Genomic DNA, 23,611 nt, shown 5'->3' on the forward strand with positions numbered 1-23,611 from the left:
AGGACTAAGCCACTGCTGGCGAACCAGAGCAGCGCACGGAAACACCGTTTACCTTCCTGCTGGAGCGGTATCTATTTATCTACTTGCACTGGTGTGCGTTCGAACTGCTAGGTGGGCAGGAGCTGGGACTGAGCAATGGGAGCTCACCCCGTTGCGGGGATTCAAACCGCTGACCTTCTGATCAGCAAGTCCTAGGCTCTGTGGTTTAACCCAAATGCCACCCGCGTCCCTAAGGCTGCACATACACAGCCTTTAAAACACACAGCGTCCCTCAAAGAATCTTGGGAACTGTAGTTTAAAGGTGCTGTGAACAGTAGCTTGGCGAGGATTAAAATATAGTTCCCAGGATGCTTGAGGGTAAGCCATATGTACATGTGCTGGGGGTTTGTTTTGCTTTTGAGTGGAGGGACATTTAACCATGAGAAACCCTACCTGTAGCTTGAATGGGGTGGATGAAACCCTGGTTGGCCACCTCAGTATAAAGCAAAGGTTAAGTTACCATATTTTTCGCTCTATAGGACGCACTTTTTCCCCTCCAAAAATGAAGGGGAAATGTGTGTGCGTCCTATGGAGCGAATGCAGGCTCCTTGGCTTCAGCGATAGCAACGCGAAGCCTCCGAATCGCAGAGGGAGAGCTCCCCCTGCGCTCCTTGGCTTCGCGTTGCTTTCGCTGAAGCCGCCTGAAGCCCCCGGAGCGCAGGGAACTCCCGCTACGCTCCGGGGGCTTCAGGCAGCTATCCGCAAGCCTTCGGAGCGCAGCATGAGTTCCCCCTGCACTCCAAAGGCTTACAGATAGCCGCCTGAAGCCTGGAGAGTGAGAGGGGTCGGTGCACGTTTCTCCTCCCGCTTCGCTGAAGGGGCGCTGAGCAGAGAGGGAGAGAATTTTTTTCCCCTGTTCTCCCCCTCCTGTGGTCCAGTGCATCCTATAGAGCGGGAAATACGGTACTTTCCAAAGACTAAACCAGGGGTCTCCAATCCTTCGGGGGCACATTTGGAATCTGGAAAGAGTGCTGTGGGCATAACAGTGGGGGGGGGGGTCCATTGAGACTGGTAAAACAGAAGCCAGCAGTAGATTGAGCCAGTTGAAATGACAGGCAGATGGTTGGTATATAATAATAATAATAATAATAATAATAATAATAATAATAATAATAATAATAATAATAATAATAATTTATTATGTATACCCCGCCAATCTGGCTGAGTTTCCCCAGTCACTCTGGGCGGCTTCCAACAGAATATTAAAGTACAATAACCTATTAAACATTAAAAGCTTCCCTAAACAGGGCTGCCTTCAGATGTCTTCTAAAAGTCTGCTAGTTGTTTTTCTCTTTGACATCTGGTGGGAGGGCGTTCCACGGGGCGGGTGCCACCACCGAGAAGGCCTTCTGCCTGGTTCCTTGTAACTTGGCTTCTCACAGGGAGGGAACCACTGGAAGGCCCTCGGCACTGGACCTCAATGTCTGGGCAGAATGATGGGGGTAAGGAAGAAGACAGGCAGGCAGGCAGTGGTTGGCTCAGAGTAAACTGAGGGTGGTGGCTTCCTGCCTCCCCACCCCACCCCAGCAGTCTTGCATACATACATACATACATACTCTTTGCTTTCCCAAGGCTTTGGGACTGAAGTTGGATCCAGGAGAATCAAAACACTCCCCAGAGATGCTCACCTGGTGCCTTCATCAAAAAAAGGTAATGGTAAAGGTAAAGGACCTCTGGACAGTTAGGTCCAGTCCAGTGCCAGATTTACGTATAAGCTAGACAAGCTGTAGTTTAGGGCCCAGTGGTGTAGCGTGGGTTGTCAGCACCCGGGGCAAGGCAAGTAATTTGCACCCCCTAACCTGTGGATTTGCGTCCCCTAACCCATGGATTTGCGCCCCCTAACCCCCAGATGTTGCGCCCGGTGCGGCCGGGCCCCCCTGCATGCACCCTCCACGCTACGCCACTGTTAGGGCCCCACTCTCTTGGGGACCCAAAAAAAGGTAAAGGAAAAAATCCTGGATGTACATTTCAAAAATATAAGATAAAAAACAAATTACCATATTTTCTGCTGTATAAGACGCACCAGACCATAAGACACACGTAGTTTTTGGAGGAGGAAAACAAGAAAAAAAAAATTCTGAATCTCAGAAGCCAGAACAGCAAGAGGGATCGCTGCGCAGTGAAAGCAGCAATCCCTGTTGCTGTTCTGGCTTCTGTGATAGCTGTGCAGCCTGCATTCGCTCCATAAGACGCACACACATTTCCCCTTACTTTATAGGAGCGAAAAAGTGAGTCTTATAGAGCAAAAAAATGGTACTTTGATAAAATACATATTTTGTTATGAGCAGATGGCTTTAGGTCCATACATTACCATACAGCATATATTCAACACAAAAAACAGTGACAATTTGTTGTTGACAAAGGACAGCTGGACATATAAAGGGCCCCATTACTTTCAGTAGCTTAGGGTCTCATCAAACCTAAATCCGGCCCTGGCCCAGTCAAAGGCCACTGGGGTTGCAGCGCTCACCTTGCTTTCAGGCCAAGGGAGCCAGCGTTTGTCCACAGACAGCTTCCCGGGTCATATGGCCAGCAGGACTAAACTGCTTCTGGCACAACGGGACACCGTGATGGAAACCAGTGTGCACGGAATCGCTGTTTACCTTCCCGCCGCAGCGGTACCTATTTTTCTACTTGTACTGGTGTGCTTTTGAACTGCTAGTTTGGCAGGAGCTGGAGTTGCCTGTGATATGATGGTGATTTTAGGCGGATCCCATATATAATATTTTAAAAAGAGGATTCATAAGGATCCATGCCTCGGATCCATATCTTTGCACCATGGCAGCACTGGAAAGTACCACATTCATGACTGTCACAGCTAAGTCGATGGAGACAGATAGGCAGTTGGAAAAAAACCATGTGGTTTCAAGAGGAATTTCAAGCAAGTACAATCTACTGCCAACCAGTCTTCTCAGTTGCAAGGAAACATTTAATATAGCCATTGTATGATTAAAGGTCAAAATGAGTTACAGGCAAAATGCAGTCGCTTGGCTTCTAGAAATAATTGGCTCCGACAGTACATTTTAGAAGATATACACGTACCGGCAAGGAAGTACATCAAAATAAATGTCTAAGTGTGCTTTTCCCATATTAATTATGCTCCCCGCTAGGAATGCGTTTCCCCCTGAGAGGGGAATCCACACAATAGTTTCGGTACAAACAATAGGCTGGAACAGCAAAACATGAAACTGCGGATTTGCATATGTGAACGGGCTTGACCTGTTTGATACGGAACAGATCAGCACGCCGTGGATACATGAATGTAATGCCCCGCCTGACTTCTGTCTCTTTAGTGGTGACATATATATTGGCCTTTAGGCTAGTCTTTTCAGAAAATAATAATAATAAAAGATTGAGGCATAAACTCTACAGCATGGGTGTCCAACTTGGGGAAACAATCTATCACAGAACTTGACATCCTTCTGCAGGGCCTGCAAGACAGCTGTTCTGCCTGGCCTTTGGTCCAGTGCCCAGTTTGACCCCACTCTATGGGACCCTGTAAGTTACCTCTTTGGCTCTTTTATCTTTTATCATGTGAGACTGTGATAGGAATTTTATGCTCTTAGATCTATGGTAATGTTCATAAGTGTATCAACCAAGCACGTACATAGATCGGCACAGGAAGTCCAACCTGGAACCATTTTGATTCCTAAACTGACCAAATCTTTTCTCTGCAAGGTCAAAGTGGGAAACCTCCCCATTGTCTCTTTCCTCACAAATCCTGTCTTAAGGACATATTTAAGATATGAATAGGGTGTGAGCCTGTGACATGGCCCAGGAACTAAGTATTTATCATTACAAAAGACTAGCCAGGCTACCCAGGAAATCCAATCAAGTAACCTGCCAGACAGGAGATAAACAACAACAGGAGAAAAACAATATTAAAATTTCTGTTTTAGACCGCCTTTTCTGTGATGTAGGTGTGATGTATCTGAGGGGTGGTCTTAGGTTACACCCCTTCTGTGATGTATGTATGATGTTTCTGGGGGCGGTCTTGATCTACAGGGTGGCAATTTCAAAAGTCTTTATAAGGTCTTGCGCACAATTTTTCTGGGTTCCTCCTCCTTTCTGCGTGTGAAGGGAGCACCCTGTTGCAACAGATCAATAAAGATCAGGCTTACTACCTGCTTTGCTTCTCAATATTCTCTGGTTGGCCTCTGTTATTTTCTCCTACCAATAGGGAACCTATGTAAGGACTCTATATGGGCTCTTGGGTACCCCATAAGGGAAAAAGGCATTTTTTGTTTACAACAGGACCAACATGGATAGCTGGCCCTGAGGAATACTTGAGGTTCCCGGCCCCCTATGGTTGTAATTCGTAGGCAGTCATTTAATTTTATGCTGATTCTATTTTTTAATCAATTGTTTGATTGTGTTTTAATGTATTTGATGTTAGCTGCCCTGAGCCCGGTCTTGGCCGGGGAGGGCAGGGTATAAATAAAAATATATTTACTTACTTACCTACAAAAAGCTCCACTTCCACAGAAGCAGCAGCAAGTATTGTTCTAACACTCTATCATGTTCAAACATGTTTGTCGGGGGCACTTCCTGGTCTGGCTAATGACAAAAGAGCTCTCTGATCCTGTTAAGAAGCTTTGCCCTTTATTACTAAAGGAAGTATTGTTTGTGGTCCAAAATTAATATTACTGGATATGTCGATGGTGCCAATGCAGGTGTATTGCCAAAAGAATTGGTCCTATATATCAGGGCAGCCCAACTTTTCGTACCAAGTGGGTTGCAAGAGTACTTTGACATGGAATCTGCACATTGCCTTGTCGCATGCTGGGAGGGAGCGAGGCCAAAATTTGACACACACCCCTGCCCTCCTGCTACCTTCCCAAAGCTGGGAATGCCCTAACTAGGCTTTGGGAAGGTGTGAGGGCCGGGGGCAGGCCATCAAATGTTCCTGAGGGCCGCCAAAAAAGGCCTTGGGCTGTGCGTTGGACCACCCTGTTGTATATTATTTTAACAGCAAGAATTATAATCGTAACTTGGTACCCCTCACTCTGGAATATAACTGCAATGGAGAAAATTACACATAATTTGAGATTTCAACAAGGACTGGAACCTTCAGATACTTTATACGATTTGGAATTATTTTATGACATATACAGCGGAGCCATCATTTTCAAGACAACCCCCATTACAAGCCTAGAAAATCTGGAATTGTACTTGAAGATCTGATAAAGCTGATTAACTTTGTTGTTGTTTAGTCGTGTCCAACTCTTCATGACCCCGTGGACCAGAGCACGCCAGGCACCCCTGTCCTCCACTGCCTCCCGCAGTTTGGTCAGATTCATGTTTGTAGCTTCGAGAACAGTATCCAGCCATCTCGTCCTCTGTCGTCCCCTTCTCCTTGTGCCCTCCATCTTTCCCAACATGAGGGTCTTTTCCAGGGAGTCTTCTCTTCTCATGAGGTGGCCAAAGTATTGGAGCCTCAGCGTCACGATCTGTCCTTCCAGTGAGCACTCAGGGCTGATTTCCTTCAGAATGGAGAGGTTTGATCTTCTTGCAGTCCATGGGACTCTCAAGAGTCTCCTCCAGCACCATAATTCAAAAGCATCAATTCTTCGGCGATCAGCCTTCTTTATGGTCCAGCTCTGACTTCCATACATCACTACTGGGAAAACCATAGGTTTAACTATACGGACCTTTGTTGGCAAGGTGATGTCTCTGCTTTTTAAGATGATTAACTTTACTTGGACTTTATTTTAACTTATGTTAAACTTAACTCATTCTATGTGCCTCTTTTGTAGTTTTGTTTCTCATCTTCTAATTTTCTCCTGTTGCTATAATTGTCCTCTTTAAAATCTTTACAAAAAGAGTCAGCTTTGACCTTAGGAAGGGCGAGGAGACCACCTTTGACACAGATAATTTATAAGCTTTTACTCCATCTTCAGGAACGGCATGTTTACCTGTTTCCTATGGAATAAATTGCAGGCTTTCATGAACTCTTTCCGCCTCCATCTCAAAGAGAAGAAGAAACCTGAGCTGCTTTTTGAAATAACAATTTTCTTTTAAGGACCTGTCATGGTTTTCTGATGAATTGTGAACGTTGTGACAGGGGGAGGGGAAGCCGCGTATAACAGGAAATCGGAATCATGAGTCACCTGCAAACATTTATTACCTGCCTATTTGTAAGATCTGAATTGACTTTTGCGGAACTCTCGTTTCTAGGATAGGTGTGGAGTGGGGGAAATTCCTGCTTCAAAGGTCAAAGCCAGGACTCTGAACCGAGTCCAGAAACTAATTAGTAGCCAGTGCAGTTGTGCCAGAATTGGCCTAATATGTTCAGACTTTCTGGTCCCAGTCAATAATCTGCCCACTGAGTTCTGCACCAACTATAGATGGATTCAAGTTACAAGAAAGAGGATTCTGGCTAAATATCAGGAAGAACTTTCTTGACAGTAGAATGGGAGGTTGTGGACCTTCACCGGAGGCTTCTAAGCAGAGTCTGGATGCTCATCAGTCATGGATGCTCTAGCTGAGATTCCTGCACTGCAGGAGGTTGGACTAGGTGACTCTCGAGGTCCCTTCCAGTCAGTGTTAGAAATTAGACAGGAGCCAGGAGCATTTTGCTACTAACATGGGTTCAATTGTGGAGATCTCTGGATGCCAGATTAGCTTTGACATTGGTTCCTGCCATGTCAGATGGGAACCCTCCCAAGCGCCATCTGAAAACCAGTTGGATCCATCAGCCTCCTTGGGTGGACCATTCTGATAGCTCCCCCACCTCTCCAGAAAAGTCACTGAAAATCTAAAACTCATCAGAAGAGGACCCAACCATGAAAGATGCAGCCCTACCCATTTACAGAGGAAGGACTGGGGGGGGGGAACCCTAAGATGGCAAAGTTAATGTGCTTAATTAGAGAAAAATCAAAATTATCGACATTTATTCAGAACTGGAAACTTCTTACGGACTTCTTGCATGAAGGAGAAAACAAACTTGTAATGTTGGGACATGGAGATTGAAAAGAATACTGGTTTACAGAAGATGGTTGGATTTTATGAGTGAATACTATATTTAGCTGCAGGACAGAGAACCGGAACTCATTTTATCTTTCTTTAATCTCTCTCTCCTTCTCGTCTTTTGCTTTCTCTCTCTCTTTTATTTTTGTTCTTTCTGCCTTTGCTCTTTTTAAGATTAAGAAGCTGTTTTGTTTCAGTGTATTATGTAAAAATACCTTGCCATGGGTATGAACCTTTCTATATTTTTTAATATCTAAAGGTAAAGGTAAAGGTACCCCTGCCCGAACGGGCCAGTCTTGACAGACTGTGGGGTTTGTGCGCCCATCTCACATTTATTGGCCGGGGGCCAGCGCTGTCCGGGGACACTTCCGGGTCACGTGGCCAGCGTGACATCGCTGCTCTGGCGAGCCAGAGCCGCACACGGAACGCCGTTTACCTTCCCGCTGGTAAGCGGTACCTATTTATCTACTTGCACCCGGGGGTGCTTTCGAACTGCTAGGTGGGCAGGCGCTGGGACCGAACAGCGGGAGCGCACCCCGCCGCGGGGATTCGAACCGCCGACCTTTCGATCGGCAAGCCCTAGGCGTTGAGGCTTTAGCCCACAGCGCCACCCGCGTCCCTTTTTAATATCTATCCATATCTATATCTATCTATCATCCATCATCCATCATCCATCATCCATCATCTATCATCTATCTATGAATCATCAGCATCTAATCTCTACCATCTATCTATCATCTCTATCTATCTATCTATCTATCTATCTATCTATCTATCTATCTATTAAAAAAGAGAAGGATTCAACCAAGACAAGACATTGATGTTACAAATTCCCCACTCTGAGATCACCCTCTTTCTGCCCTGTTGAGAAGACCAGATCAGAGTGTGACCTGCCACATGCATTGGGCAGATGACATGTTGGGAGAGCCCCATGGTTGTCACAGCAGTGATAAAGTTCAGCACCACCCCAGACTTAGTGATCACAATATGAATGTTGAGCCATTAAAGGGGATTAAGGGACTTGGTGCAAGACGGCAAATGCACGGGGGGCCCTCCCTCCACAGACAAAGCCAGAGTTTGGAGTAATAATAATAATAATTTATTTATACCCCACCCATCTGGCTGGGCTTCCCCAGCCACTCTGGGCGGCTTCCAAAAGAATATTAAAAACACAATAAAACATCAAACATTAAAAGCTTCCCTAAACAGGGCTGCCTTTAGATGTTTTCTAAAAGTCAGATACAGTGGTACCTTGGGTTAAGAACTTAATTCGTTCCGGAGGTCCGTTCTTAACCTGAAACTGTTCTTAAGCTGAGGTACCACTTTAGCTAATGGGGCCTCCTGCTGCCACTGCTGCGCAGCTGCCATGCAATTTCTGTTCTCATCCTGAAGCAAAGTTCTTAACCCGAGGTACTATTTCTGGGTTAGCGGAGTCTGTCACCTGAAGCATCTGTAACCTGAAGTGCCTGTAACCTGAGGTACCACTGCAGTTGTTTATTTCCTTTTTGACATCTGATGGGAGGGTGTTCCACAGTACAGGCGCGACTACCGAGAAGGTCCTCTGCTTGGTTCCCTATAACCTCACTTCTTACAATGAGGGAACCACCAGAAGGCCCTCGGAGCTGGACCTCAGTGTCCAGGCAGAACGATGGGGGTTGAGACGCTCCTTCAGGAGCACAGTTTTGGGGAGTGTTGTGAATTGACATTTGTTCTTCTCATTCAGCAGTAAACTGCAGATTTTCCCAAGCGGTGGGACAAAATAAAAAGCTCTCAGACCTGTGCCTAGAAATAACAGAATAATCAGAAGTGTGGATGAACCCACTCTCTGGAATTCTTAGAAAAAACTGATTAGGTGCAAGTATCATTGGTCTCACAAAATAAATCACTCTCTACCCTGAAACAATATGTGTCATCCACCCGGCGGATGCCTGCCTTTGCTGCCTAGCTAATGAAACGATTCCAATTTTTAAAAGGACGCACAGACTACAAAGGTGTTTGCCTACGGAAGTTGCATCAAAATGGATTGGTTAAGAGCCCTTTAGTGCTCTTCAGACTCAGCCACCAATCGTTTCAACAGAGCTTGTGTAGAAGGAAGTTTAAGTGGATTGTGCTGTGGGGTTTCCTTGTGTTCTTTGTATGATTTAATGTGGCTGACAAAACTCGCTTTCTCAAGAGTTGGCCAAGGAATGTGAAACTGAGATACTAACAATCTTGCTCTCTAGCTTTAGACAAATGCAAGTTCCCTAGCCCCGCAAAAAAACACACAAAAAAACCACTTTGGGAATTTTGTGGGGAAATTACCCAAACGCTTCTGGAAAACTAGAAATCTGTTTAGGAAGTTTATGACTGTGTGAGAAGCATACGTATTTGAGGAATTCTTCTAAGCATTAATCATGAATTTGCTGAAGCAACTGAACTGAAACATCAGTTAATATGTTAACTACTGCAGCTTCAAGCAGACTTACAGAGTTAGCAGAAGCAAAACTCCACTCTTAGGGTAAATTTGTAGCTATTACCTCCTTGGTTATCAAGGACTTAGAAAAGATTGTGATCGGGTTCTTTTTTTATAATCTTCTAGCAGCCATTAAGGGTGTCCCAGTTGTGTCCCAGAGATTCAACCCCCAAGATATCATTTAGGCTACTGAACTGAAAAGTCAATTAATGTGTTACAACTGCAGCTTCGAAGGAATTTGTTGCTGTTTCATTATTTAGCAAAATGCTTCTTACTTACTAGAACAAAAGACTTCTAAGGGGTTTACAGCAGGCAGCCTAAATTACTCATTAGAAACACCAACAAAAACATTAAAAACAAATTACTTTATCTGTCTATCTATCTATCTATCATCTATCTAGTTTTGTGTGAGTGTGTGTGTGTAATTTTAAAATGATGGGGAATAAATTGGTAGATAATATTTAATCCTAGATCCCTATGTGATGTATAGAAGTGAGAGCTGGACCATAAAGAAGGCTGGTCGCCGAAGAATTGATGCTTTTCAATTATGGTGCTGGAGGAGACTCTTGAGAGTCCCATGGACTGCAAGAAGATCAAATCTATCCATTCTGAAGGAAATCGGCCCTGAGTGCTCACGGGAAGGACAGATCCTGAAGCTGAGACTCCAATAATTTTTCTTTGTTTTGTTTTCCTTCTTTTTTCTTTCTCCTTTTTCTGTTTATTATTTTTTATTCATTTTTTTATTATTTTCTTTTTTGTTCTAGATATTTAAACATTCTCACTATATAATTTGCACCAGTTTTTTTCCTTATTGTAGAATATGTACTTTAGGTTCAATTTATTCTTGTTATTCTTCTCTTTGTACATTTCAAAAATGTAATAAAGTATTAACGAAGAAGAAGAATGGAATGATGCAAGGTGTTGTGTTCAGAGTCCATTTTTGTGGGGAAAGGTAGCTGTGAACTCGCTGGTCAAATGCCAGAAAGCTGGATGAACCAAACCTAACCATCTCCATGCTTCTAGAGGATTCAACCAAGATGCTTCTCTTGAAACCCAAGATCATCTTGCATCACATCACAGACAAAGCAGTAATGAAGGCCTGCTGAATTAATGAAGAGAATTTTTATCATCCACTGGGTTCCCCTGACGCAGATCAAGTATATTTGCTTCTGTTGTTGTTGTTTAGTCATTTCGTCGTGTCCGACTCTTCGTGACCCCATGGACCAGAGCACGCCAGTCTTCCACTGCCTTCCGCAGTTTGGTCAAACTCATGCTGGTAGCTTCGAGAACACTGTCCAACCATCTTGTTCTCTGTTGTCTCCTTCTCCTTGTGCCCTCCATCTTTCCCAACATCAGGGTCTTTTCCAGGGAGCCTTCTCTTCTCATGAGGTGGCCAAAGTATTGGAGCCTCAGCTTCAGGATCTGTCCTTCCAGTGAGCACTCGGGGCTGATTTCCTTCAGAATGGATAGGTTTGATCTTCTTGCAGTCCATGGGACTCTCAAGAGTCTCCTCCAGCACCATAATTCAAAAGCATCCATTCCTCGGCGGCCAGCCTTCTTTATGGTCCAGCTCTCACTTCCATACATCACTACTGGGAAAACCATGGCTTTAACTATACGGACCTTTGTTGGCAAGGTGATATTTGCTTCTAATACCTCCTAACTAACTCAGAAGCAAACAGAGCAAAATTAATTGTTGAGTTTCTATTTGTTTTGGAAGGTTGCAAATAGGCACACACACAAAAAAAACCACATGGACAAATACATTGACTTCTAGCAGCTTGTAACTACGAAGCAAGGAGAGCCAGTAATGGTAAGATTCTGTTTTTAACAAATTCCAATGGTGTAGCATAGCCAATAAATAGCCTTGCTAGTTGGCTGCAGCAAAATCAGCAAAGAATCCTGACCCCCTAAAGCTAACCATTTTATGATAGTATCAGCTTCTCTCTTTTTGGATAGGTGCATCTGACGAAGTGGACTGCAGTCCACAAAAACGTATGACATGACAAATTTGTTTGCCTTTAAGGTGCCACAAGACTCGCCGAGCCTCACGGAAATCTTCCATTTTGGAAAATTGCAGATATAGTCACACTTGACTTTTGTACAACTCCGGAAAGCTTTTACAGAGTTACAATTAAATACAATAAACTCTGCTTATAGAGATGGCAGACATAGAGGCATACCAACAAACGAACATGTTTGTATTAGGGGATGCCCTGAATTAGAGGACCTTACGCATTATATTTTGCTCTGCCCCTTATATCTTGAAGCAAGAGAACGGTTTTTGACACTTATAATGATAAGGTCCCCTGGCCAGAATCCTTCTGACATGATTCTATATCTCCTTGCAGACATTGATAAGTATGTGACCTGGAGTGTTGCACTTTTTGCAACCGCCGCCAGGAAAATTAGAAAAAAATTATATAGCCGATATCGTTATCAACTGTAAAGGAGATGAATTTATTTGACCCCATCTACACCAAGCTGTATCTTTCTCACTAAACTTTGTACATAAATGTCTATTGTATTATTTAACATTACTTTTAATATATTAGTGGCCCCACGGTGATTTTAGCTTATAAATTCTATTGTTTAATGTTTCAATTTGTATACTAAGGAGTTTCTATAGCTTTGTGCAGATTAGGTCATGTTTTGACAATGTAAATGTTTTAAGTTTTCTTATCAAATTAGTATATATTAGTGTGTGTGTGTGTGTGTAATATATATATATATATATATATATATATATATATATATATATACACACACACACACATATATATAGTATACAAATGACATTATATACATTGCAGCAGCCTTTGGCTATAAGCAATAAACTTGACTGACAGACAAATATAGTCACACAGGAAAGCACACAAAATGTAGTTGCCCAGTATGGGACAGGTATGGTTAACATCAATAAAGCCGCTATTCACCTTATGTACTTCACTGGGTCACCATGGAGAGTTTGGGAGTTTCCTGGAAACACAAGCTAACTGGTGCGTTGGTACGTAAATCGGTCACGAGACAGGGAGGTTCAACAACTGTGAGTACAACGACCCGTTAGTGGGCAATTTTTAATGGGCATTTTCCAGGCGCCATAGGCCACACCAAGGTTTGATGGGCTGAGAAGATCTTGAGATCTTTAATGTAATGTGTAGTTTGTCCAAAAGACAAGAAGATGGCAACCGTCTGATCCATCTCAAATCCCCCCCAAATCATTCAGTTTGTACAAACACGACACACACACATTCACACACGACATAAGTGACGCTTCTGTTATAAATTCAAAGAAAATCACCCTGTGCTGGTCCAGGGGGGAGGTTACCGTGGGGCGAGGTCCTGGACCTGAGTTGAGGGTTGGCAGACAGTCCTCCTCAGGTGAAGCGGGGTCCACAGAGAGAAGCCGGGCAAGGACAGGAACTCTGGGGAAACAGGACTGGATGCTGGCCGAAACAGCTCTTCAACGACGTTGCTCCTGCAACCTGGGACCGGGCTGACTGGCCTTTATCTTCTCTGAGGCCAGGGGCAGTCCCGGCCCCCAGGAGACCCGCCTCTCCTGGCCTTAAGGCGAGCACTCCTCCTGGGAGAAACCAGTTCTCTTCGCCTCTCTGCCCTGAGCCTCTGCAGTTCAGGAGAGGCTGAAGGGTTACTGGGCCCAGGGGGAGACTCACCTGTAGGCACTGAGTCCTCAACCACCTCCAGAGCCAGAGTGGATACATCTGGTGTCTGCTCCTGAGGATCCAGCACAGGTGCAGGCGCTTCAGAATCAAGGCCCTGCCCCAGCTCAGCCGGCCCTGGAGGCGGGGACTCCTGTGCAGGCTGGGATTCCTCCGGTTCAGCCTCTGAATTGGATTCCCAGGCCATCACACACCCGTACATCGGATCTGTACCGTTCCACTTTTATTTTACACCATGAAGGAAGGACTATCAAAGGGGGGAGTCTTGACACAAGGCAGCCAACACATCCACCACGAGCCCTACCCAGTTGGCATGACAACCTTGATGGTCCTAGACAGAAGATCATTACACTCACAAAGGACCTGCATATGGGAGTGGATTCACCGCGGACTGAAACAAAGGACAGTGATCAGCTCTTCCCTCTGGAGACAGGAAACTGCAAACTCCCCTTTGTCTTCTGGAAAGTACTCATGGGGAGGGGGAAAGGAGGAACCGGCCAGGTGACAAGACACTCAGGTTACCGCCCCAACTCCTCCCTCAGCTCCTCCTTTTTGTGACGTGTCAATGATGTAGTCATGATGTAGTTGTGATGTAGTCTTAGGGGTGTAGCATGAGGGATTAGTAGCTAATAAATGTTGGGGTCTCCTTTTGTTCAGGGCTTCCATCTTGCTTTGACTTGCAGTAAGTGGGAGTCCTGTCATGACAGTCTTCAATAAAGACCAAGCCTACTGGCTGCTGTTTTGCTCCAGTTGTCCTGGTTGGTGTCTTTGCTTTTGTCCAAGGGAGCCCTCGGATTTCTCCGTTAACATATCAGGCTTCCTCAACCTCGGCCCTCCAGATGTTTTTGGCCTACAACTCCCATGATCCCTAGCTAGCAGGACCAGTGGTCAGGGATGATGGGAATTGTAGTCTCAAAACATCTGGAGGGCTGAGATTGAGGAAGCCTGTCCTATATTATTAACACATTGGACTAAACCATGTTTTGACTGTACACGTACAAGCCTGACTAAAATTCATGCAAACCTCTCTTTCTTCCACCCCACTCCCAGCATGTTGCTGTTTAGTCGCCTTAGTTGTGTTCAACTCTCTGTGACCCCATGAACCAGAGCATGCCTTGGAAATTCTTCCTTTCTTCTCAAAGCTTCCCCTTTTTTATGTCCATGGAGTTTTCTTGCCAAAATACTGGAGTAGTTTCCCAGTTCCTTTTCCAGGTGGATCACATTTAGTCTAAACTCTCGGCTATGACCTGTCCGTCTTGGGTGGCCCTGCATGGCATATCTCACAACTTCTTGGAGCTATTGAAGCCCCTTCGCCACGACAAGACAGTGATCCATGAAGGGGACCCCCAACATAGTTATTCCCTATTTTCTTTCCAATTTTTAAGCAAGCTGTGGCGTTTGCCCATTCCTCATGATGATGTTTGTACAGGGGGATGGAAACGGTTACTGTAGATTGACCAATGAGAAAGCTCAGAGGCGGAGCCTACCTGGTTTTGAGGTTTACCATGGGGAGAGAGAGGAGTGAGGGTCAGACAGAGGCAGTAAAGGTCAAATGTAGTGGTTGTGACCGTTAGAGTGAGAGACAGGGATAGAACTGAGAGAGGAGTGTGACAGTGTGAGATATTGCCACATCTAGTTAAGGGCGAGCATTTGAGAAACCATTCTGAACATATTTAAAACTTGTTTGTTCTTCAGTCAACTTTAATCTTCATTGTTGACTTTACAACCTGAATGAGACTCAGTATTTCACCAGAAGAAACCTGGTTGGTGGCAGCAGAAGAATAAAGCAGTGGTGTACAGGTCAATAGTCCGTGAAACGACCGGGAGCCCTGTACGAACACCACACAAGCCTTTGTTGTTTAGTCGTTTAGTCGTGTCTGACTCTTCGTGACCCCATGGACCAGAGCACACCAGGCACTCCTGTCCTCCACTGCCTCCCGCAGTTTGGTCAATCTCATGCTGGTAGCTTCGAGAACACTGTCCAACCATCTCGTCCTCTGTCGTCCCCTTCTCCTTGTGTCCTCCATCTTTCCCAACATCAGGGTCTTTTCCAGGGAGTCTTCTCTTCTCATGAGGTGGCCAAAGTATTGGAGCCTCAGCTTCAGGATCTGTCCTTCCAGTGAGCACTCAGGGCTGATTTCCTTCAGAATGGATAGGTTTGATCTTCTTGCAGTCCATGGGACTCTCAAGAGTCTCCTCCAGCACCATAATTCAAAAGCATCCATTCTTCGGCGATCAGCCTTCTTTATGGTCCAGCTCTCACTTCCATACATCACTACTGGGAAAACTATAGCTTTAACTATACGGATCTTTGTTGGTAAGGTGATGTCTCTGCTTTTTGAGATGCTGTCTAGGTTTGTCATTGCTTTTCTCCCAAGAAGAAGGCGTCTTTTAATTTCATGACTGCTGTCACCATCTGCTGCAGTTTTCCAGTTCTGGTGTGCAGGGCCTGATCCGCAGGAAATGGCATACAGTTACTTGCCTGAAACTAGACAAGGAGCCAAAAAATCACTACGTGCAAGAGAAGGGAGTGCATGGGCCAAAGAACCAGGCAAAGCCCATGCCCTTAAGGCTACTTAAGGTAGGTGTGACGAACCTTTAGTCCTTCAGATGATGCTGAACTAGCTTCTCCTGGTACCCAACACCAATGCGTTGCTTTGATCAACTTCCAGTTGGACCTCTCACCATGGCATGCCCTCTCAACCAGGCGAATGGTCTCCTGGTAGCAATTTCCCACAAATATTCAGGAAAGGATGGAGATAAGAACACCCTCAATAAGAAAGGGTTGACAGACTTGGCCATTGCCATTTTTGAAATGGATATTCAAATCCACACCCTCGATCAGAAAGCAAATGATGGGTAATAATAATAATAATAATAATTTATTATTTGTACCCCGCCCATCTGGCTGGGTTTCCCCAGCCACTCTGGGCAGCTTCCAACAAAGATTAAAAATACATTAAAATAATAAAATTTATATCTACGCACCAAAAGATATTTACTTTCTCAACTTCCCCATTTCCCGAGAAATGGAATGTTTGCACAACACCCTCCCTGACCACTTAGTAATGTTCAGTCACTTAAAAACCAGGAAAGAGAGACATTTCCTTATTACCCAATATTTTTTTTTACTTGATGACAATGCAAAATATTGTCATGTTGTTATGTCGCATGCTCATGGCAGTTTTATAATTACCCATTATAATGGTAAAAAAAAATCTTTTTATATTATTTTTATTCTTACTATTAATCAGATTAATCCGATTTATCCCATGCATCACTTTGTGTACAGTGGTGCCCCGCAAGACGAATGCCTCGCAAGACGGAAAACTCGCTAGACGAAAGGGTTTTCCGTTTTGGAGGTGCTTCGCAAAACGAATTTCTTATGGGCTTGCTTCGCAAGACGACAATGTCTTGCGAGTTCCTGCGGGGTTTTTTCCCTCCCCCCACTTTTTCTAAGCCGCTAAGCCGCTTATCAGCTGATCCGATCAGCAGATAAGCTGCTAAAAGCCGCTAAAAGCCGCTAATAGCGCTGATCCGCTAATCCGTCAATGGGCTTGCTTCGCAAGATGAAAAAACCCCTAGACGAAGAGAATCACAGAACGGATTCTTTTCGTCTTGCGAGGCACCACTGTACTTTGGTTAGAAGGGTGGTTTGGAAGATGCAACCAATTACATTTATTACCGTTTGCAAACCTTACGTTTGACAGTGAAGCGGGGTCCGTTCCACTAGCAGCTCTTACTGTCGGAAAGTTCTTCATGTTTAATCCGAATCTCCTTCATTGCAAATTGAACCCATTGGTTTGAGTCCTGCCCAAACAAGGAGCAGGAGAAAAACATCTTGCTCCATCTTCCATGTCTTCAGATGTCTGAATATGGCTAACATAGTCTCCGTCTCCTCTTTCTCAGGCTAAACATACCCAACTCAATAGTATGTAACACAAAATAACAGTATACAGTGGTACCTCGGGTTAAGTACTTAATTTGTTCTGGAGGTCCGTTCTTAACCTGAAACTGTTCTTAACCTGAAGCACCACTTTAGCTAATGGGGCCTCCTGATGCTGCCTCGCCACCGGAACACGATTTCTGTTCTTATCCTGAAGCAAAGTTCTTAACCTGAAGCACTATTTCTGGGTTAGCGGAGTCTGTAACCTGAAGTGTATGTAACCCGAGGTACCACTGTATAAGGGATAAAATGAGAGTTTTCATACTTCAAACAAACTGCCCAAGACAGGATCAAGACAGCTTTTTCTTCACTGCAGCCGTAATTTCCATAATTTATTTTCCATTTAATAATACACGTTTACATCATTACAATCCACTTTACATCCCTGGCTCTTTAGAGCCTATCAACTTCCTTCCCTTCCACCTCATAGCTTTCAAAATCAACCTTTGTATCATTATCTTTTGTACATTTTCCAATTCTAATTACGCTCATTACAAAATAACTCAAAATTTAAATAAATATAGAAAGGTAGAAAAATTTCTCGTTACAAGTCTCCGGACAACCCTTCTAGTGATGTTAATTGCTTACAATAATCTTTCAGATATCCTATAGATTTACTCCAGTCCTTTTGGAATACTTGATCTTGCTGGTTGAGGGGGGGGGAGGAATTATTATTCATTTTGATTTGTTTGTTGCAAGATCGGAGGGAGACAATGTACCACAAATAAAATCAGTTACATACAGAACTCCGGTAGATAAAGCAAAATCTGGAGCCAGAATGAAAAACAGGCATTGATGATGGAGATCAATTCACCCAGCTGGCAAGAAAAGGAAAGAGATAAAAAAACAAATCAAGGAATTATCTGTAGAGTAGAGTGTAGGTATGTTTGAGCATTTTTAAGGATTGTATGAAATGTATGTTTGTATGCTTGTATATTTGCAATATGTGTGTATTAATGCTGAATTATTTTAATAATAAAAACTTTTCTAAAAAAAAACTAAAAAAAAATAATCTCCCAATTAGTTCCGCGGACAGCGACACCTGCTGCTTCCGAGGGGAATTGCCCCTCGCAAGGACCGCTCCGTCGCATCTCTCACACGACGCCCGCACCCGGCCAATGCCAAGGCGGTGCGCGGGGAAGGGGGCGGGACTCGTCCCTCGCGCGCCCCTCCGCGGCGGCGGCGGGGATCGCAGCAGCTAGCGATCATAAAAGACCGGCCGGCGCGATAGAGCAGCTCAAAGCGTGTCGGCGGCCGCTGCAGCATCACGTCGGGGATCTGAGCGCCTCTGCATCCGCTGCTGCAACAATGAATCCGTGCCGTCCAGTCTTCTGCGTGGCCGCGCTGCTGGTCTTCCTGCTGCTAGCCGGGAGCGCTTCGCACAGCCAGGGTATGTTAACCTCAGGTGCATCGACGGGGCGGTCCATTAGCATCCTTTCTGCGCCGATTTGCATTTCTGGGGGGTGGGCGATTGCATGCAGCGGGGCAGGTGCCGGGGTTTCCTGGAAGATCTGCTAGGCTCCAAAATCCATCCTTTTGAGCAGCCGTCGGGGGCGAGCAAACTCCGCAAGCTCCCGGAGGCACCGTCGGAGCCTCCGTTGCAAATTTAAAGCCGCATTCAGGGGAGGGGAACGAAACCAAAAATGCCAGCCAGATGGTTGGTAGAGAGGCAGACTTCGCTGAAAGGTCCTAAACATGATTTTAAGATCTGCGACGGGTGGGACGCATCTTCTGAAACGCGAGGTGATGGGAGATAGCAGATGCCATGCTTTTTGGCTTGAAAATTTTGTAAACCCAGCTCCCAGTCCCCCCGTCCCCACTGTCTGTGGATTTGCTGTGTTTTGTGAGGCAGATGAACTCTGCTCATGCTCAGAGGAGCTCTTCACCTCTGGGCTGTTCACAGTAAAGTTGCTTTTTTGCTGGATAAATGGGGGGCAGAGGGTTGAAGTTGTACCACTAAGGTGTGTCGTTTTAGGGGGTGAAACCTAGCTTTTGCAGGTTTTTTTGGGGGGGGGTATTAAAAATATGCTTTCAGCTGTGAGGGATTCAAATCTGCTTTTTGTGATTGGATAATATTTAGCTTGGTAGGACTCTGTTTGATGATGAACTGCTTTCAGAAACCCAAAGAATTTGTTATTTTACCTTCAGAAAATGTCAGGTCATCAGCATCATCGCTGCAAATAATTGGCTATCATTTGTTTATTATTCCTATGCAATTTTACATGGCTTTTTACTTGACGAGCCAAACTAAATTATATAGATTTCACCAAAATATCTTTTGCATTCCCAAGTCATGCTACAGCTTTTTAGAACCCTTGTGGGTTTTTTTTTAATTTGGAGAAGTTGAAAAATTTGACAGCCACTGTCTCTGCTCCTGACTTCTGCGTATTTAGTAGCTAGTTAAGGCAAGTTGAGTGGATAGGCATGAAAGCTCGTATTTAGGCTATTTTCACACCATTATGAACACGTTGAGGTTGGGAGCAGAAGCCTCCCACCCCACTACCCATCCCCAGCAAATGTTTGAAGAGGGCTTTGCTAGACTTCTGCTCCAAGGCTGATTATGTCATGACCAGGTTCCAAAGACCTTCGGTCTTCATTTGTTGAAAATAACCATGAAGGGAACTTAGTTGTGCTAAAGCCCAAAGCTCTAAGACAGGGGTCAGCAACCTTTTTCAGTCCACCGTCCCTCAGACCATGTGGTGGGCCAGACTATATTTTGAAGAAGAAGAAAAATGAACGAATTCCTATGCCCCACAAATAACCCAGAGGTGCATTTTAAATAAAAGCACACATTCTACTCATGTAAAAACACCAGGCAGGCCCCACAAATAACCCAGATACGCATTTTAAAGAAAAGCACACATTCTACTCATGTAAAAACACACTGATTCCTGGACCGTCCGTGGGACAGATTGAGAAGGCGACTGGGCTGCATCCGGCCCCCGGGCCTTAGGTTGCCAACCCCTGCTCTAAGACTAGGCATCTGAAATCCTAATACATGATCTAGCCAGAGCTGGGCATCTCAAGTCCAACAGCGGTGAAATTTTAAAAGTGTCTGTGATTGGATGGTGCCTATACTGTTGAAGGGGATGCGGGTGGCACTGTGGGTTAAACCACAGAGCCTAGGACTTGACAATCAGAAGGTCGGTGGTTTGAATCCCCGTGACGGGGTGAGCTCCCGTTGCTCGGTCCCTCCTCCTGCCAACCTAGCAGTTCGAAAGCACGTCAAAGTGCAAGTAGATAAATAGGTACCGCTCCGGCGGGAAGTTAAACGGCGTTTCCATGCGCTGCTCTGGTTCGCTAGAAGCGGCTTAGTCATGATGGCCACATGATCCAGAAGCTGTACGCCGGCTCCCTTTACCTTTACTAAGCAAACTAAGGCCTGGGGGCCAGATCCGACCCAATCACCTTCTAAATCCGGCCCACGGACGGCCCAGGAATCAGTGTTTTTAAATGAGTAGAATGTGCCCTTTTCTTTCAAATGCATCTCTGGGTTATTTGTGGGGCCTGCCTAGTGTTTTTACATGAGTAGAATGTGTGCTTTTATTTAAAATGCATCTCTGGGTTATTTGTGGGGCATAGGAATTTGTTCATTCCCCCCAAAATATATATATATATATATAGCCCAGCCCCCCACAAGGTATGAGGGACAGTGGACCGGCCCCCTGCTGAAAAAGTTTGCTGACCCCTGTGTTAGAAGGAGGTTGAGTTAAGCGTTCGGTGTGGTTGCGCTAGGTATCTTTTCCTGGGCGGAAGCTGGGAAAAGATACCTTTTGTCATTTGCTTCTCAGTAAATACGCCTAGGGTTGCATTGTTAAGTTTCTGCGCTCTCCTTCCGCAGCTGCTCCTATGACCGGGGAGCTACGGTGCCAGTGCATCCAAACGGTCTCCCGCGCGATTCCACGCAAGCAAATTGCTTCCGTCATTCTCCTCCCCGAGGGACCTCACTGCGTCGTTCCTGAAGTCATGTAAGTGTCCCTGCCTGGGCCCATGACCTCCCTTGCGACTCTGTGCTGTGCAAAAAGCCCCTTCGCTCACCAGCTCAATTCTCTGCCTTCTCTCCCCTCCTTTGAACAGAGCCACCCTGAACAATGGGAGGGAAGTCTGCCTGGACCCCCAAGCACCGTGGGTCAAGCTGATTGTCAACAAGATTATGGCAAAGGTAACTACAGAAAGCGCTGGGAAGGAGCCACACGCAGGATGCGGCCTTTGCAAAAAACCTCGGGTTACATACGCTTCAGGTTACATACACTTTAGGTCACACACTCTGCTAACCCAAAAATAGTGCTTCAGGTTAAGAACTTTGTTTAGGATAAGAACAGAAATCGTGCTCTGGCGGTGCGGCGGCAGCAGGAGGCCCCATTAGCTAAAGTGGTGCTACAGGTTAAGAACAGTTTCAGGTTAAGAACGGACCTCCAGAACGAATTAAGTTCTTAACCTGAGGTACCACTGTATCATTTAGGATCCATAGTGGAAATCTCAGCGTTTCCTTTTTGGGCTGCATTTCTGGGTGCAGGTCAGTGCTTTCCCATACCTACGGGACCGCCTCTCCTGGTATGTCCCACGGAGCACCTTAAAGGTAAAGGGGTCCCCTGACCATTAGGTCCAGTCGTGACTGACTCTGGGGTTGCGGCGCTCATCTCGCTTTATTGGCCGAGGGAACAGGCGTACAGCTTCCGGGTCATGTGGCCAGCATGACTAAGCCGCTTCTGGCGAACCAGAACAGCGCACGGAAACGCCGTTTACCTTCCCGCCGGAGCGGTACCTATTTATCTACTTGCACTTTGACGTGCTTTTGGACTGCTAGGTTGGCAGGAGCTGGGACCGAGCAACGGGAGCTCACCCCGTCGTGGGATTCAAACTGCTGACCTTCTGATCGGCAAGTCCTAGGCTCTGTGGTTTAACCCACAGCGCCACCCGCGTCCCTACGGAGGACCTTACGGTCTTCAAATAAAAACATCTTGGAGGTCCCGGGCCATAGGGAGGTTAGGCTGGCCTCAACCAAAGCCAGGGCTTTTTTGGCCATGGTCCCGATCTGGTGGAACACTCTGTCACAAGAGACTAGAGCCCTGCGGGACTTGACATCTTTCCGCAGGGCCTGCAAAACAGAGCTGTTCCACCAGGCCTTTGGCCAAGGCAGAGTCTGACCCCCTCCTTCTGTAATCCTCATAGAACTCTAGCCCCATGGTTGCCATTAATTTGACTCTGAATTGATTTTAGAATGAATTGATTTTAGAATGTATTTCAATTACTTAATTATGATTTTATGTAAACTGTGTTATTTCTACTGTTGTTAGCTGCCCTGACCTGGCTTCAGTTGGGGAGGGCGAGATACAAATAATTTTTTATTTATAAAAAGGATTTCTGTACTGCCGTATTATAAAAGGTATCAGGGTGGTATCAGTGACGTAGCGTGGGTTGTCAGCACCCGGGGCAAGGCAAGTAATTTGCGCCCCCTAACCCGTGGATTTGCGCCCCCTAACCCTAACCCCCAGATGTTGCGCCCGGTGTAGCCGGCCCCCCCCTGCACCCCCCACTCTACGCCTCTGGGTGGTATACAGCCTCATTTGAAATTAAATAAGTTTAAATTAATTAAATAAATGAAATAAGTAAGAAATTAAATTAAATCATTCAGGCAGCTGACAATATGTAGCTCATGATGACATATACCTATTGGGTCTCAGCTTGAAGTGCTTTCAGAAGGTCAGGTGAGGCAACAAGCTTTGCAGTTTCTCACCTGCTCATTTGCATAAATACATCTCTTCCTTTTTCTGGTTTCAGCCCTAACATGACAAGCTGCGAAAAATGCTTCGGGTATGTTGTACGGAGCAGTTGTGGAAAGCCTCTGGTTAGAGAAGCAGGAAGTTGAGCACCTTAAGAACTGAACCACTTTACAACTATCCACTCGTATTTATTATCGAAACTGATCGGAATGTATTTATTGCTACCTGTAGCTATAGCCGTCCGCCTGATGGATTCAGCACGCTAGATGCCACTGTTATGTATTCTGCGAAGCCAACAGAATGTACACTGAGCACTGTTTCTGCAACGGGGGGGGGGGGTTAGAAATATTCTCTATTAAGTACAGTGGTACCTCGGGTTACAGACGCTTCAGGTTACAGACTCCGCTTACCCAGAAATAATACCTCGGGTTAAGAACTTTGCTTCAGGATGAGAACAGAAATCGTGCAGCAGCAGCGGGAGGCCCCATTAGCTAAAATGGTGCTTCAGGTTAAGAACAGTTTCAGGTTAAGAACAGACCTCCAGAACGAATTTTCCTAAGGTACCACTGTATATCGATAAAATGCCAAAGAGTGCCATTCAGCTAATAGTATTCTAGGCAGCCCCTGCTGAAATGAATGGGAGTAGCACAAGAGTCCTGGCACATTTTTGATTACACGTATATTCATAGAATTGTGGAGTTGGAAGGGACCCTGTGGGTCATCTAGTCCAACCCGCTGGAATTCAGGAATCTTGCCCACAGCTGTCCGTGGGTGGGCTTGAACCACTAACCTTCTGGTTTAT

General features: G+C 45.4%; 1 protein-coding gene across 1 annotated transcript; it reads left to right on the forward strand.

Annotated features, from left to right (window-relative positions):
* The first annotated feature begins 18,340 nt into the window (after nt 1-18,340).
* Nucleotides 18,341-23,351, forward strand: LOC309516360 (interleukin-8-like). Its single transcript, XM_082195198.1, has 4 exons — nt 18,341-18,476; nt 20,928-21,054; nt 21,164-21,248; nt 22,868-23,351. The coding sequence occupies exons 1-4, from the start codon at nt 18,395-18,397 to the stop codon at nt 22,871-22,873; spliced, it is 300 nt and encodes a 99-aa protein (XP_082051324.1). The 5' UTR covers nt 18,341-18,394; the 3' UTR covers nt 22,874-23,351.
* The last annotated feature ends 260 nt before the right edge of the window (nt 23,352-23,611 follow it).

This window comes from Podarcis vaucheri (genome assembly GCF_965113315.1).
Source record: "Podarcis vaucheri genome assembly, chromosome: 13".
Lineage (NCBI taxonomy): Eukaryota > Metazoa > Chordata > Lepidosauria > Squamata > Lacertidae > Podarcis > Podarcis vaucheri.